General features: G+C 44.4%; 1 protein-coding gene across 1 annotated transcript in view; it reads left to right on the top strand.

The window, feature by feature from the left end:
* The first annotated feature begins 5,183 nt into the window (after window positions 1-5,183).
* LOC123022268 (thioredoxin-like) overlaps window positions 5,184-13,022 on the top strand; it is a 16,352-nt gene continuing 8,513 nt past the window's right edge. The window contains exon 1 of the mRNA XM_044427881.1: window positions 5,184-5,310. Within this exon, the coding sequence (XP_044283816.1) occupies window positions 5,188-5,310 (123 nt within the window). The 5' untranslated portion in view covers window positions 5,184-5,187. The remainder of the gene's footprint in view (window positions 5,311-13,022) is intronic.

The following is a 13,022-nucleotide window of genomic DNA, read 5'->3' on the forward strand; positions in this document are numbered from 1 at the left end:
ATTTGGGGCAGAAATAAACAAGAGCTGCTGCTAAACAGTTGAAATGTGCGAAAAGGGGAAGCCCCTTTTTCAAAGCCCTTTTCTGTTTTAACAATTGCTCTACTGCAGCTGCAGTTATGCCTGCAGAAGTCAAGTTTCTTCCCCATCAAAGCCAGAATACAAAAAAATGCTTTTTGTGCATTGACTGAAATGGCAAAGGGCAGGGAGAGAGCCAGAATGCTTAAGAGGGTATAATGGAACACACAAGGAAAAAAATGTTGCTTGAACAATGTAAAACATTGTTACTGTATTACACATATTCATATATAATATATTCATTAAGTATATTCATTACATTAATTGGAAATGAGCCTGGGACCAAGTCTATGGCTTATTCCTTTCCTTGGGCATAAATTCCACCAAACAAACTGCACCCCACTTTTGAGTAAATATGCTTAGGATTGCACTTCAGCAGCCACATTTCTCAACTGGACAGAGCAGCCATACAAAACTTCTGCTGTTCACCATGGTATCCTGACAGTATGATGGACCATGGCATTTGTTTATTTATTATATTTATAGCCTGCCTTTTCTCCAAGGAACTCAAAGCGGCTTACATAATTCACTTGCCCGTCTCAATCTTATCCTCACACTACCAACCCTGCAAGGTAGGTTGGACTGAGAATCTGTGTGGTCCAAGGACATTCACTGAGCTCCACGACTTAGTTGGGACTAGAACCCAGATCTCCTTAGTCCCAGTCCTGCCCTCTTAATCCTGATACCAGACTGGTTGTCTTTTCATCGTACATTCTGTTCTTCAAGAGCTTTTATTGGACTGTGTTTTTCGTTCACACCAATAACATAGCAGGATAGCAGATATAAATAGGCACATACGCTTAGGTGCATGCAGCCCAAACTAATGGGAGAGATAATTCATTATATCTTAAATTGACCTTAGTATAAGTCACTTTGAAACAGTTTTCTCTCTCGGGCCTTATTAATGATTCTGCAGACCTTACAAACCTCAATAACATTGCTAACTTTCTGCAGGTCCAATGCACACGCCCCAAGGATGGATACTCTAATGCCAAGGAGTCTCCAAGATTGGAGGTGTTTGAGAATCCCCAGTCTTTAACCAGTGGTGAGGATGCGGTGGCGCAGTGGTTTAAACCGCTGTGCTGCTGGGCTGGTTGATCGAAAGGTCACCGGTTTGAGTCAGCACAACGGGGTGAGTCCCCGTTGCTCCATCCCAGCTCCTGACAACCTTGCAGTGCGAAAGCATGCAAATGCAAGTGGATAAAAAGGTACCACTTCAGTGGGCAGGTAACAGTGTTTAGTCATGCCGGCCACATGGCCACGGAGACTGTCTGCAGACAAACGGTGGCTCCCTCGGCTAGGAAACGGAGATGAGCACCGCCCCCTAGAGTCAGACATGACTGGACTTAATGTCAAGGGGAAACCTTTACCTTTACTTTACCTTTAGGGGCCAAAGCAAAGTGGAAAAATATGTGCTTTGCAGGCAGACAGTCCCAAGTTCAGTCATCAGTAACTCTAGGTAGAGCTAGGAAAGAATCTCACTGCCAACATTCCTGGGCTATATGGACTTTTCTATATAAGGCAACTTTCTTACAGATGGGCCTTTGCTACAGCTCTTCCCCTCCCACTGGCACACTCCCATCTCTATCAGTTCTAATTTTTCTCAGTGTTGGAGCTTTGACCTCTGATATGGTGGCCACCATGCAGCTTTCTACAATGCCTAGGAAGGTGACTGCTTAGATTCTTTTCCCTCAACTCTGTTCTGAGGTCATAGCTGTGTTTCTGACCTGGGAAAGGGGGATCCATACCACTGTATGTCTCTGGGATACCCAGGACTGCAGTCTTAGAGAAATATTTCAGAAAGCAGTGGGATAATACCATATAACAGTGTTCTAAATACCAAAAGGTCATAAAACAGTGAGTGAGCTTTTGAGTTCTCCAGAACTTTTCATAAGGTTCAATGTTAAGCAAAGCAGGCTAGGAAGGAAGGAAAATAGCTGTCTGACCTATGTCAGCACTGTTTGCTGTTCCCAGTAAAGAGGAAGTTCAGACAGTTAGTGGTAATGCTTTCTTTGGAGCAGATTATGCACCTATTTCATCATTCCCTTTTTATTTGATTCTCTCTGGTAAGAGTGGTGGAAAAGAAGACATGTTGAAAAAATGAGGAATAATTAGAAATGGAATAGGACATTAAGGAAACACCCCAACTCAAAAAATGTCCTGCTTGAAGCAGCATGATCTTTGTTGCTTTTCCATTTGTAAAAGAAACAATTCTTCACAAAAGACTAATCAATTATTTCCCCTTTAGCCCCTGTGCCACCTCCCACACTTTTCTGCAGGGACCCCATCTCTCTGGAACACATTTCTGAAGGATAATGTGGGCTGTGAAGGGTGGGAGGAATTAGTGGAATTCACTCCCCCTTCCACCAGAGTGAGCATCTCATGAGTAGAGAGAGAGAGTGTGAGAAAGTAATGCTTATGGGAACTTGGGGATCCAAAGATTCATTTTCATGCTGGAGTCAAGAGTACCCTGATAATAGTCTTGGGAGAGCTTGAAAGTGTGAAGACTCTTTCCTGGCATTGTGCCTGGTCCTAATACAGTTATAGGCAACTTTGGATTTTGGAACATGGGAAGCTTCCTTTTATTGAGTTTCAGTTCATCCAGGCCTGGATTGTCAAAGCCAACTGGCACCACCTCTGCAGAGATTCAGACAGGAGTCTTTCCTAGTTCTGCCTGGAGATGCCAAGGACTGGATACAGGCCCTTCAGTATGCAAAGCATGTGCTGTACTGGTAAGCGGTGACCACTCCTTTTCCTTCCCTGGAACAACGGGGCTTCTGTGGTGCATGTTCTCTTGCTTTGTCAGCTATACAAGCTTGATCCTGGTAATGCTATATCTTGATTGACAGCTTGACTCTCAGCATCAGTTTCACTTTTCTTTTCTGCAAAACAGTGTTTGCTTGAGCAGCTATGGGACTTTCACACTGGACATCCAAAATGCTTCAGGGGTAGCTTTCCCCAGCTAATAACATCCAGATGTGTTGGAGTCCTACTCTTGTCATTTACTGCTAGTTGTGGGGGATGATCGGAGGGCTATCCACGGATAAAAATGAGAACATTTCTGAATTTCTAGATAAATCTAAAACTCCATACAGAAATTACCTTCATTCAGGTGCCCTGCTTTTGGCTGGGTGACACAAGCCACTTCAAATAATAGATTTCAACCTACAGCTAAAGGGCAGAACATTCACACACTTGCATGTCTATTCAAAGGTCAGTGCCATGGAATTCAATGGAGTTTTCTGCTAGGTAAGTGAGCACTGGATTGCAGCTTTAGGGTGTAATCTTATGCACACTGAAACAGAAAAGGGGTTCACAACTCCCAAACTGGCTGACCAGGGCTTGCTGGGTGTTGTAGGTCTTTTTTTCCTCTAACCATGAATCAGTGGAAGTTCACACATTGGCTAAGATATGTGCATGTTAGGACTAGCTAGGACAACATCTAGCTCAGGGTTTAGGCTGAGTAGCTTAACCTGTCCAAATATATTTTCCTTTTTATAAGAAATAATAAGGGTATTACTGAATCTGCATTCGCTTCATCCATATGTATATCTGGAACAAGGATCTGCTCCCTTTATTAGACTTGAATAGGCACTGAAAACTATCAAGGCTCTAGTCCATAAGGGATAGGCCGTCTAGCTCCCTGCACCTTTGGACTGCACCTTTTATAAATCCTAGGCAGTATATCCAACAGCCAAGGTTTATGACTGTTCAAAATTTAAGGACTACACAGGCTGCGCACCTTGCCACAAGGTTTTGGAGTGTTGGGGGCGGGGGGGGGATCCTCCTACTGCAACATGTGGCTGCAACTGTGGAGAAATATCCCTGCTGAATTGTGCTCCAGAACAGAATTCCTAATCAGAATACCCACCTCACTCATAAAGCCTTAAAAACACGGGAGGGGAAGCTCATTGTAACCCTACCTTTCTCAATCCACCTGGGAATCAAACGAGGCATTCAGAGAGTGCCAATCCTATACCCATTTCAGAGGGAATCAGTCCCGTTAAACTGGATGGGACGTGTTTCAGAGCAGACCTGCGCGGGGGTTTGCGCTCATCATAGCCTGCTGCCCACTTCCTTGCCAGGCTGCGGGCACCACTGCTTCACCTTGGCGCTGCGCGTTCAGCGGGAACCAATTCGCCGACCGCTGCTTTTTCCAGCCTGGAAATGGCAGTGATCGCAAACTCCCCACTGTTGCATTTCTGACTATCACAGCCGTCTTGAATGCACGAGAGTTATTCAAGAAGCAAATAAGCGGAAGAAAATGGGGAGCGACAGCTCGACTGGAAACACGACCAATCGATTTCCATCACGTCACGGGCTTCCAGGAACAACCGCTTGAGACCCTTCTCCACCCTGTTACCTGCCCAGATATGGGGTCGGGCAGCGTGTTGCAACCGCCACATTAAGGCTGCAATCGAGCACATTCTTTCTAATGTGTGAGCTCTTCTGAACGCAGTGAAACTTATTTCTAAGTAACCATGCGAATGGACGTGCTGTATGGCTGCAGCCTTAAGCATCTATGTAGACCCGAACCGTGTGCATGCATACACAGGAGTAAATCCCACTTGAGTCAGTAAAATTGGGAACGATCACAGCCGTTGCTCTCGCAGTCCCGTCCTGCTTGTGAATTTCCCCTGGGACCAGTGTGCGACCAGAAGACTAGACCAGATGGACCCTTGGGTCTGATCTAGCGCGGCTCTTCTTCTGACCTGATGTCTTTAGAAGGAAATCCCATGAATAACAATGCGACTTACTTCCTGAGTAAATGGGGTAGGATCGGACTGTCGATACGAGCGCTTGTTTTTTTTTTTTTTTTGGACATACAACAACGCACAGCATCATTCATTACTATTATTAGCCATTCGTTTGTTCCTATTTGCAGGCCTCTTCCAGATGCGCCTCCGCAGATTTACATTTCAGCTTCACCCACCCACTGCGCGCCGAGAACCAAATTTGTCTCTCAATCGTGGTCTAGAAGCAAGAAAGCGTGGAGGAAGCCGGGGGTGGGGGGGGGGATGTCCGCGCAGGCGCACTCGCCTTCCCCGCTTCACCACGCCGAGCGCCTGCGCAGAGCGTTCTGCTGGGCTGGCGCTTGCAATACATAAAACGATGCAGGGAGGCGGCGCTAATGAGAGTGGCAGAGCAGCCATCGAGGAAGGCGAGCAAGGAGGCAGTGATACGAGTGGACTACCTCCGGAAGGTGCAAAGATGGTGCTGGTCGTGGGAAGCATGGTAAGCCGGAGAGCGCCTCTCAGAGCAAAGGCAGCGTGAGTCGTGTAGGCCTCCAGGCATCGGCGGCGGAGAGCCTCTGCCAGGGGAAGGAAGCGTGAGCTGCCCCCTAACGCGGCGCTTCGGCGGGCGACTGGGAGCCTTAACCCCCTCGGTGCCTTCCCCGCGGGGAGAATGGCGCGGGGCGCCGCTTGCTTGCCCGGGGCTCTTCGAGGCAGAGGTGGCCGAGGCTCCGTGGGTGATGTGCCACGGGGAAATGCCGCCTCGCGTGGCGTGGTGGATGGTTGCTACGCGCGCCGCCCTTCCTCCGGCGCCGGCGGCAGCGCATGCACAGAGCGAGGCTGTATCCGCGTCCCTGGAAATCTGCCCCGGGGGGCCCATCCTGTTGCATCAGTATGGGGCAGCCGGTGCCATGGGGAAGACCTCCCCACCCTGCCTGCTTGCTTCCCTCCGTCCCTCGCGTAGGAAGGGCGAGCTTTGTCCGTTTCCCAATCACGGAGCCCCTGGATAGCTCTAACGAAGCTTATTCTCCCAGGCTCATGTGCACACAGCCACGGTATTTTCCAGCTGTTTATCCCTTTTATAACTCCCTCGTTAGACTCCTGCTTGTGCTCTCTTGATCAACCGTAACTTGCGGAGTAAGCAGCTGTGGACTTAACCAGAAAGGGCTTACTTTTTTGGGCGTTCCTATTAAATTTCTCAAGTCAAGCTGGCTGTTTTCCCTTGGTCAGAGTTGAATGCTCCATTCGTGCCTGCATGCTAAGGCACAGAGTAGAATCATGTGCGTGTTTATGCAGAAGTAAGACCCGCTGCCGTCAGTGGGACTTCTGGGTAGGTAACTATGGCTTTACAGCCTTGAATGTTTGGATGGCTAGGCCATATTTCATCACCGGCTTTGAAGCAAAGGTAACCAGTTTGCTATCTGATCTGCAGCATGTGTGTACTTAGAGGCCTTTTCTTTTATCTTTTTTAAGCTACACCCCACTGCTCTTGTTCTTGTAATTCTGGCAACAGACTTTAATGGCTGCGCAAATGATTGCCGTGCCCGCCAAACAGAACAGTGCAGAGATATCAGCTCTGTTGCTTTCACTGCTGGGGGCAGGGGGGGGGATGGCAAGAGAAGGCGGTATTTTCAGACAGAAATGATTACTGTAATAACCTGATGCAGAGGCTTTTCTGCGTTTCCCCAGGATATTCCTAGTTGTCATTATTATTATTATTATTATTATTATTATTATTATTATTAGCTTTTGTCTGCCATCCTATTATACAAAATCTCAGGACGGCTTACAGTATTTAAAAGAACAGTTAAAACAATTTCTAATAAATAGAAACAGAACAAAATCACAAAGCAAACAGAGCGACTGAAGGTTAAAAGTTGTTAAATTTTAAAATACTGTTTAAATAAAAAGGTTTTGGCCTGGTGCCCAAAAGAGTATAAACTTGGCGCCAGGCGTACCTCTCTGGGAAGTACATTTCAGAGTCCTTTTGAAGTACATTTTAAAAGGATCTTCTTCAGTTTCATGAACTGTATGGAAAATTAGAACTGAACGTAACCTCCTGTAAGATGGCAGTTCCTTAGTTGTCCCAGAAGGAACTGCTAACTTGCCACAACTCCAGATCAAAGCTCAACCAGCTATGGGAGAAAGGAACTTGCAAGACTGTGCTACTTTGACTAATGGATACTTGTTTCTTTCTGCAGCCTTAACTCTTTCTTCCTGTGTCTTTCTCTGTGCGCCCCCCCCCCTCAGAAGCAGGAGCAGGTCTAAAGCACCAGAGCTTCCTTAGGCTGGCCGACACATGTTTAAAAGTTTCTGGACAAGATAAATTAGGAAATAATATTTTACTAATGAGAATTGAAATTTAGCTAGTTGGTGGGGAGAATCAAATTTCTGCCATTTCTGTAAAGTAACCTTTCCCAACCAGCCTCCCCCCAGTTCCGGTCAGTCCCAGATGATGGAATGCAGTTTTCTAAATGTGTATTAAAGAAATTGCTTCCAGCAGCCTGTGACTTGGGGAAGGAAAATGATCTTGGCAAGGAAGTGCTCTTTGATTTGCTTTGTTTTCAGCTGTATTGTGCTCGGCATTTGCACATGACACTTGGAAAACCTCTTTGCAAATTTTGCTGGGTGTGCCCTCTGCCAAATAATATGCAAGAACAAATCTGTTTGAATTTTCTCCTCTTCCACTTCCTCCCTGAAATGCATCCATGCTTGCATTTCTCTTGAGTCCAACACTGTCTGGTTTTCTATTAAACTTTAGGTGTGAAAGTTAAAATGGTTCCTTCTTTCACATTTTCCATTCTCTACAAATCTCTCCAGTAGCCACACCAATGTTTGAGAATGATTCATGGTGGCATAAGAGCTTTCTTTCATTCGCAAATGTTGTAACACAAATAACTGATTAATGTAGCAATGTTTAAGTATTACGATAAATTATCTGAGTGTTAAAGGGGATGCCAGAGGGTAAGAAAACAATAATCGTTCTTTTAGCCGTTTGACTGCACCTTACTCCTTTCATGAGGCTCCAAAGGTAATCTTTATGATGACATAATAAGGTAGACTCTGTCTATTGCAGGGGAGGTTTGATCAGCAAGATTAACCAATGAGACCATGGCTGAGCTAATACTTGGACCATGAGCTTTCCATTTGCGCTTCTGGCTGCTACACAGGCTGTCCCCCCTCTTGGTCCTCCAGATGGGCTGAACTGCAACTCCCATCACTCCACTGAGCATGACTGCATGAGTGATGGGAGTTGTAGACCTATACGACTAGAGGGCAGGAAATTGAAAAGGCTGCCTTGCATTAAGCTATGGACAGGTGGTAACATCCGAGAATGTTTTTCTGCTGCAGAGCTCAGTTTAGTCTTGGAAAAGCTCTTGGAGGCTGCATCCCTGGTGGGTGGGGCCAAAGGCAAAAGGGCAGGGCTTAAATAGCAAAACTCTCAGCATAGTTTAACATAAAGGCCTGAGTGCCAGTAAATAAGCCTTACAAGAGGCATTTCAACCTTTTTGAATGGGAGGGGTGGGGTAGAAGCTGAACAAAAGCTGAAAAGCACTAAATGATCCATGGGTAGGGTAGAGGGATGGGGCCACATCTGGCTCCCAGGCCTGAGAATTAATGATATGACTCCCCATTGTATGCGGGCATCCTCAGTTCCATGCCACTGAAACTGAGCAAGAATCTACCCCCAAACAGGATTTTCTTTTACGAAAACATTCCTGACAGGTGCCTGTCCAACTCTTTCTTGGAAAAACACCAAGAAAGATCCATAATTAACAGTCTAGCCCAGTGATGACCTGTTCACCTTCTGATCATTAACCAAAACCTTTATCTCCACTGTTCTTTATATGAATGATTATTATATTGCATTTATACCTTAACTTTCTCTTGTGAGGAATCCAGTATAGCCAACATAGCTCCATTTTATCCACATAACAATGACCCTATTGAGGTAGGTTGGGCTGAGAGGGACTGGCTGGTCCAAAGTTGCCCAGTGAGCTTCATAGTCAAGTTGGGACTAGAACCCGGATCTCCTGAGGCCAGCAGTAACCGCCACACCAGCGCTCGCTTGCTTTGTTCACAGTAACTTTAATTGTTATCTCGCTTCTTAACAGCCTGTATAGATGAAACCTACCTTATCTTCAGGCTAAGTGTACTAAGGATGCATCTAGGGAGTAAGCCAGTTTGAGCTGAGTAACACTTGCCTCCAAATAAACATGAATAGATTGTCTTACCAAACATATTTCCTATGATATTTGGAGGATTGTTCATGGCTCTCTTTCTCCTTAATTGCCCTTTCTGTATTGATGTTGGTACTGCATTGAAATGTAGCTTCCCAGTACCGGTAAAGCATTGCTATTCTTAATGTTACCTGAAATGGTGAGATTCTTCCCCAGTTATATGTCATGTCAAATGGATTGTACTGTCCTTTTTATTTAAATTTTTGGGAATGGTGCTCTGTACCTACATAACATTTCAGAAGGGTAAGCTCCTTAAGTATGCTTTAATGCAGGGACAGGCAACTTGTAAGTCAAAGCATCTGGAGGACTACAGTCCCCATCAGCTCTACTCTGCATAGCTAATGATGAGGGATAACATTAGGGATCACAGAGGCCAACACATCTGTAAGGGCACAAGTTGCCTATCCATGCCTTAAGGCAGTCATCTCCAACCTGGGAGCTTCCAGGTGTGTTGGAATTCAGAGCCATTGTTCCCAGTCAAGCCTAAGCAGGGAATAATGGGAGGTAGAATTCAACACATTTGGATGTCACTGGGGTGGAGATGATAGTCTTAAAGCTAAAACTTGGCTGTCCCTTTCCTGTATTACTAACCATTACTCTGAGCTTTGTATTAATTACCACTTGGAATAATAGGCATAGTAACAAACAACTCTTTGCCTGATGGCTTCATGGTTACAGTGGCCTGTAATTTGTGGACAGGGATCTGTTAGTTAAACGTCTAAATTAGCTTTCTCTTAAGAGCTGCTGCTGCAGGTAGTTGACATATTGATGTTAAACAGTTTTGCCCAACCTGGTGCCCTTCAGGTATGTTGGACTGCAGTTCTCAGAATGCTTGACCAGTGGTCATGCTTGCTGGAGCTAATGGGAGTTGAAGTCCAGAATATCTGGACGATGTGTTGGTGCAGAGCGAAACATGGCAGAAAGAAAACTAACATCCTGTGGAGTTGCCTAGCACAAAAAGTCTCAAGTTTTTGACTCCTCACCCCATCCCAAACCTAGATGCAATACTTGACCAGATCTTAAAACTTTTTTGTATAGTTTGCTCACCACTCTCTGACCTACTATTATCAATGCGGACTTTTTCAGTGGTTGCCCCTAATCTGTGGAATGGTCTGCTGGGAAAGACTCAGTTGATTTCCCAAATTCTCACTTTAAGAGGGAACTAAAACGTGTCTCTTCTGACAGGCCATCCCAGGTTACTTCTCATGTCAGTATGTTGTATTAGTCAATGTTACTCACTGTTTTATTTCTTGTAAACTACCAAGAGCCTTTGGGAATGGGATGGTATATAATATCAAAATAAAAATTTAAAAATAATGGGAATTGCAGTTCAGCAACATCAGCAGGGCTGCAAATTTCCCATCCCTGTCTTAAACCGGAGTGCCTAAATTGGGGGGCATTGGCAGATGGAGTTCTCCACAAGATGGCTTGCCTGTAGGTCACTAACAATGTCTGTCTTTGGAACTTACTATACCTCCTAATCCAGGGTGTGTTTAAGAACCATGATGGTCAAGTACCAACTTGGATTATTCTGAACTTTTGTTACATTAGTATATCTTGGGAATTCCTGTGCAAATGGTTAAGTGGCCTGTGTTAATACCTTATAACATAGGGCTATCTGCCGAAGATGCAGGTATGAATGTTAGTTTCATCAAACCTTTCTGGAATGAGTATTTCTAAAACTTCATAGTAAGGCAAACGTTTTTTGCTTTGGGTACATCATGTGCAGCCAGCGACAGAATGGCATGGGCCACAGTATGCTGTTTCTGCAATTTCATAATCCTCAGTGGCAAAAGCTGGCAGGGAAGACAATGCTTTAATAGTCACCAATATACTCTGCATGCATTATTCAAAAGGAATACAGCAGTATTTCAGGCCTTTTCTTTAAGGTGCTCTCCGTGGGTTCCTGATCTTTTACAATCCACTTAACTGCAATTTGAGCAGTCGAATTGCTTGAGTACCAATGAGGAACAAAGCTGTAGACTTGAGCCTATGTGTAAGTCTCATTCCAATACGGGAAGGTTTAGCAGGTAACAGTGACAAGTGGTGTTCGCTACTCTTGTGGAGCAGCTCACGAGTCACACCCAGCAACACACAGTGGGAATAGTCTGTCAGGCTCATAGGACAACCCATTGTGGGTTGAAAAACTGCTAGAAGAAACCATGGTTTGTCAGAGTGGCTTGTTGCCTCCAAATAAAACTTGTAGAAAGTGGTCTGGGTTCAGATGACATGGCAGCCAACTGAGGCTGAGTACCCACCATAGGCTGCCAGTCATGTCAACCCAGTCAGTGTTAAAGTATAATTTAAAAGATGGTTGAAAGATATTGTACAAACATCTTGACCAAAATTCATGCTAGACAGCCAAGAGATGAGACAGTACAAAGAGTCATTGAGTGCAATTGGCACTGTTGGGCACTGAATCCATATACTTAAGAAGGGTGGATTTGTGCCATTGATTAGCAGGCACTAGTTATGACCAGACTTGGTAGCCAGCCATCTTTTCTATGAGCCAGAAACATTCGGTGAGTCTCTTTTTTTACCTAAGGCCTATAAAGAGGTGTTTATAGGAGAGGGACAGACAGCATGCAGTGTGTTTGTAGCAAGCCCCTTCAGCCTATGGGACTGATGTGTCCTAGTTTACACTGTAGCCTGACACTATTTTGAAAGAGGTGCTCTAGTTGCAGGTATGTTTTTAAACACTTGATTCTGTAGCCAAGTCCATTAGTGGCTATTCTTGCTGGCTACCACTGAAACTACCTGGAGACACCTGGTAATAAATACCTGGTGCATTTTAAAATGTTTTGCTTATATGCTTGTTCATCCTTTCAATAGTGACATTTGCTTTAAGGGTTGTTATTCCTCCAGTTTGTGATACACTGAGCCAAACCTGTTCTTACATGCAAGGGCTGGTGTGAATTCTTTGTTTTCAGGTGTATTCTTAAAAATATATAAATGAATCAAGCACATGATAACAGGCTTGAACCCCCAAAAGCCAGGCCTGAATCTCTAGAGCTTTAAAATGCTTGTATTGCTTGGCATTAAAGTCTAGTTGTTTACAATAGTATAATAGAATAAATATTTATTTATTTATTTATTTATTTATTTATTTATTTATTTATTTATTTAGGGGACTTCTATGCCGCCCCATTTGCCGAAGCCTCGGAGCAGCTCACAACCATAAATACATAGAATTCAATAAAACAATATAAATTAACAATATAAATTAAGTTGCCCTGGCCAAAGAATAAAATGAATAAATAATATTAACATTTAAAATAACTTTTGAATAAAGTTAGCATTCCCCTTTAGTTAGCATTCCCCTGACAGTCTGCTCTCATGAAACTAGGGAGTCTCCCTCCTTGGATATTAAGATGGGGCCAGGACCTTGCACCCCACATCTGCAACCCTGAATGATCCTTATCAGACATTACTTCTGCAGGCAAGAAGCAGTAATGAGCCTATGCTTTGATGTCAGACAAAGATGGAAGCTCCTTACTAGCTCACTGTACTTCATTACTTAGCACCTGTGTAAATAGTAGTATCAAAAGTACTCTAGTAATCATATCTTTAATTGTGTAGGATGCTGTATGCATGCACTGAATACCGTAACTTTGTGATCTGTAAAAGCTGGTCACTGTCTTTGTGCTCTGGTTCAGACTACTTTTGAGGGGGATTTTGCTGTTTCTATCTGAGCCCTGCTGATTGGAGTCCTTCCTTGCAGAAGTCCCTGCCATGCAGGGATAAGAAGCTAGCTGCTAAATGTTATGGAATACTAGCTATCTTGTTTTCCGTTATTGCAATAACAAATTATTTCCTTCTTAGTAAACCTGGAGTTGGCATATCACTCTATGGGAATCTAAGAAAAAACCCCTGCCCACAGCTGGGGCAACACACATGTACCTGGAAATAGATATTGTGTGTGTGTGTGTGTGTGTGTGTGTTGAAAAGTCACAATTGGTTGTAGGTCACTGCC

The sequence above is a fragment of the Varanus komodoensis genome, unplaced genomic scaffold (assembly GCF_004798865.1).
Source record: "Varanus komodoensis strain SLA01 unplaced genomic scaffold, ASM479886v1 scaffold19, whole genome shotgun sequence".
NCBI classification, from domain to species: Eukaryota; Metazoa; Chordata; class Lepidosauria; order Squamata; family Varanidae; genus Varanus; species Varanus komodoensis.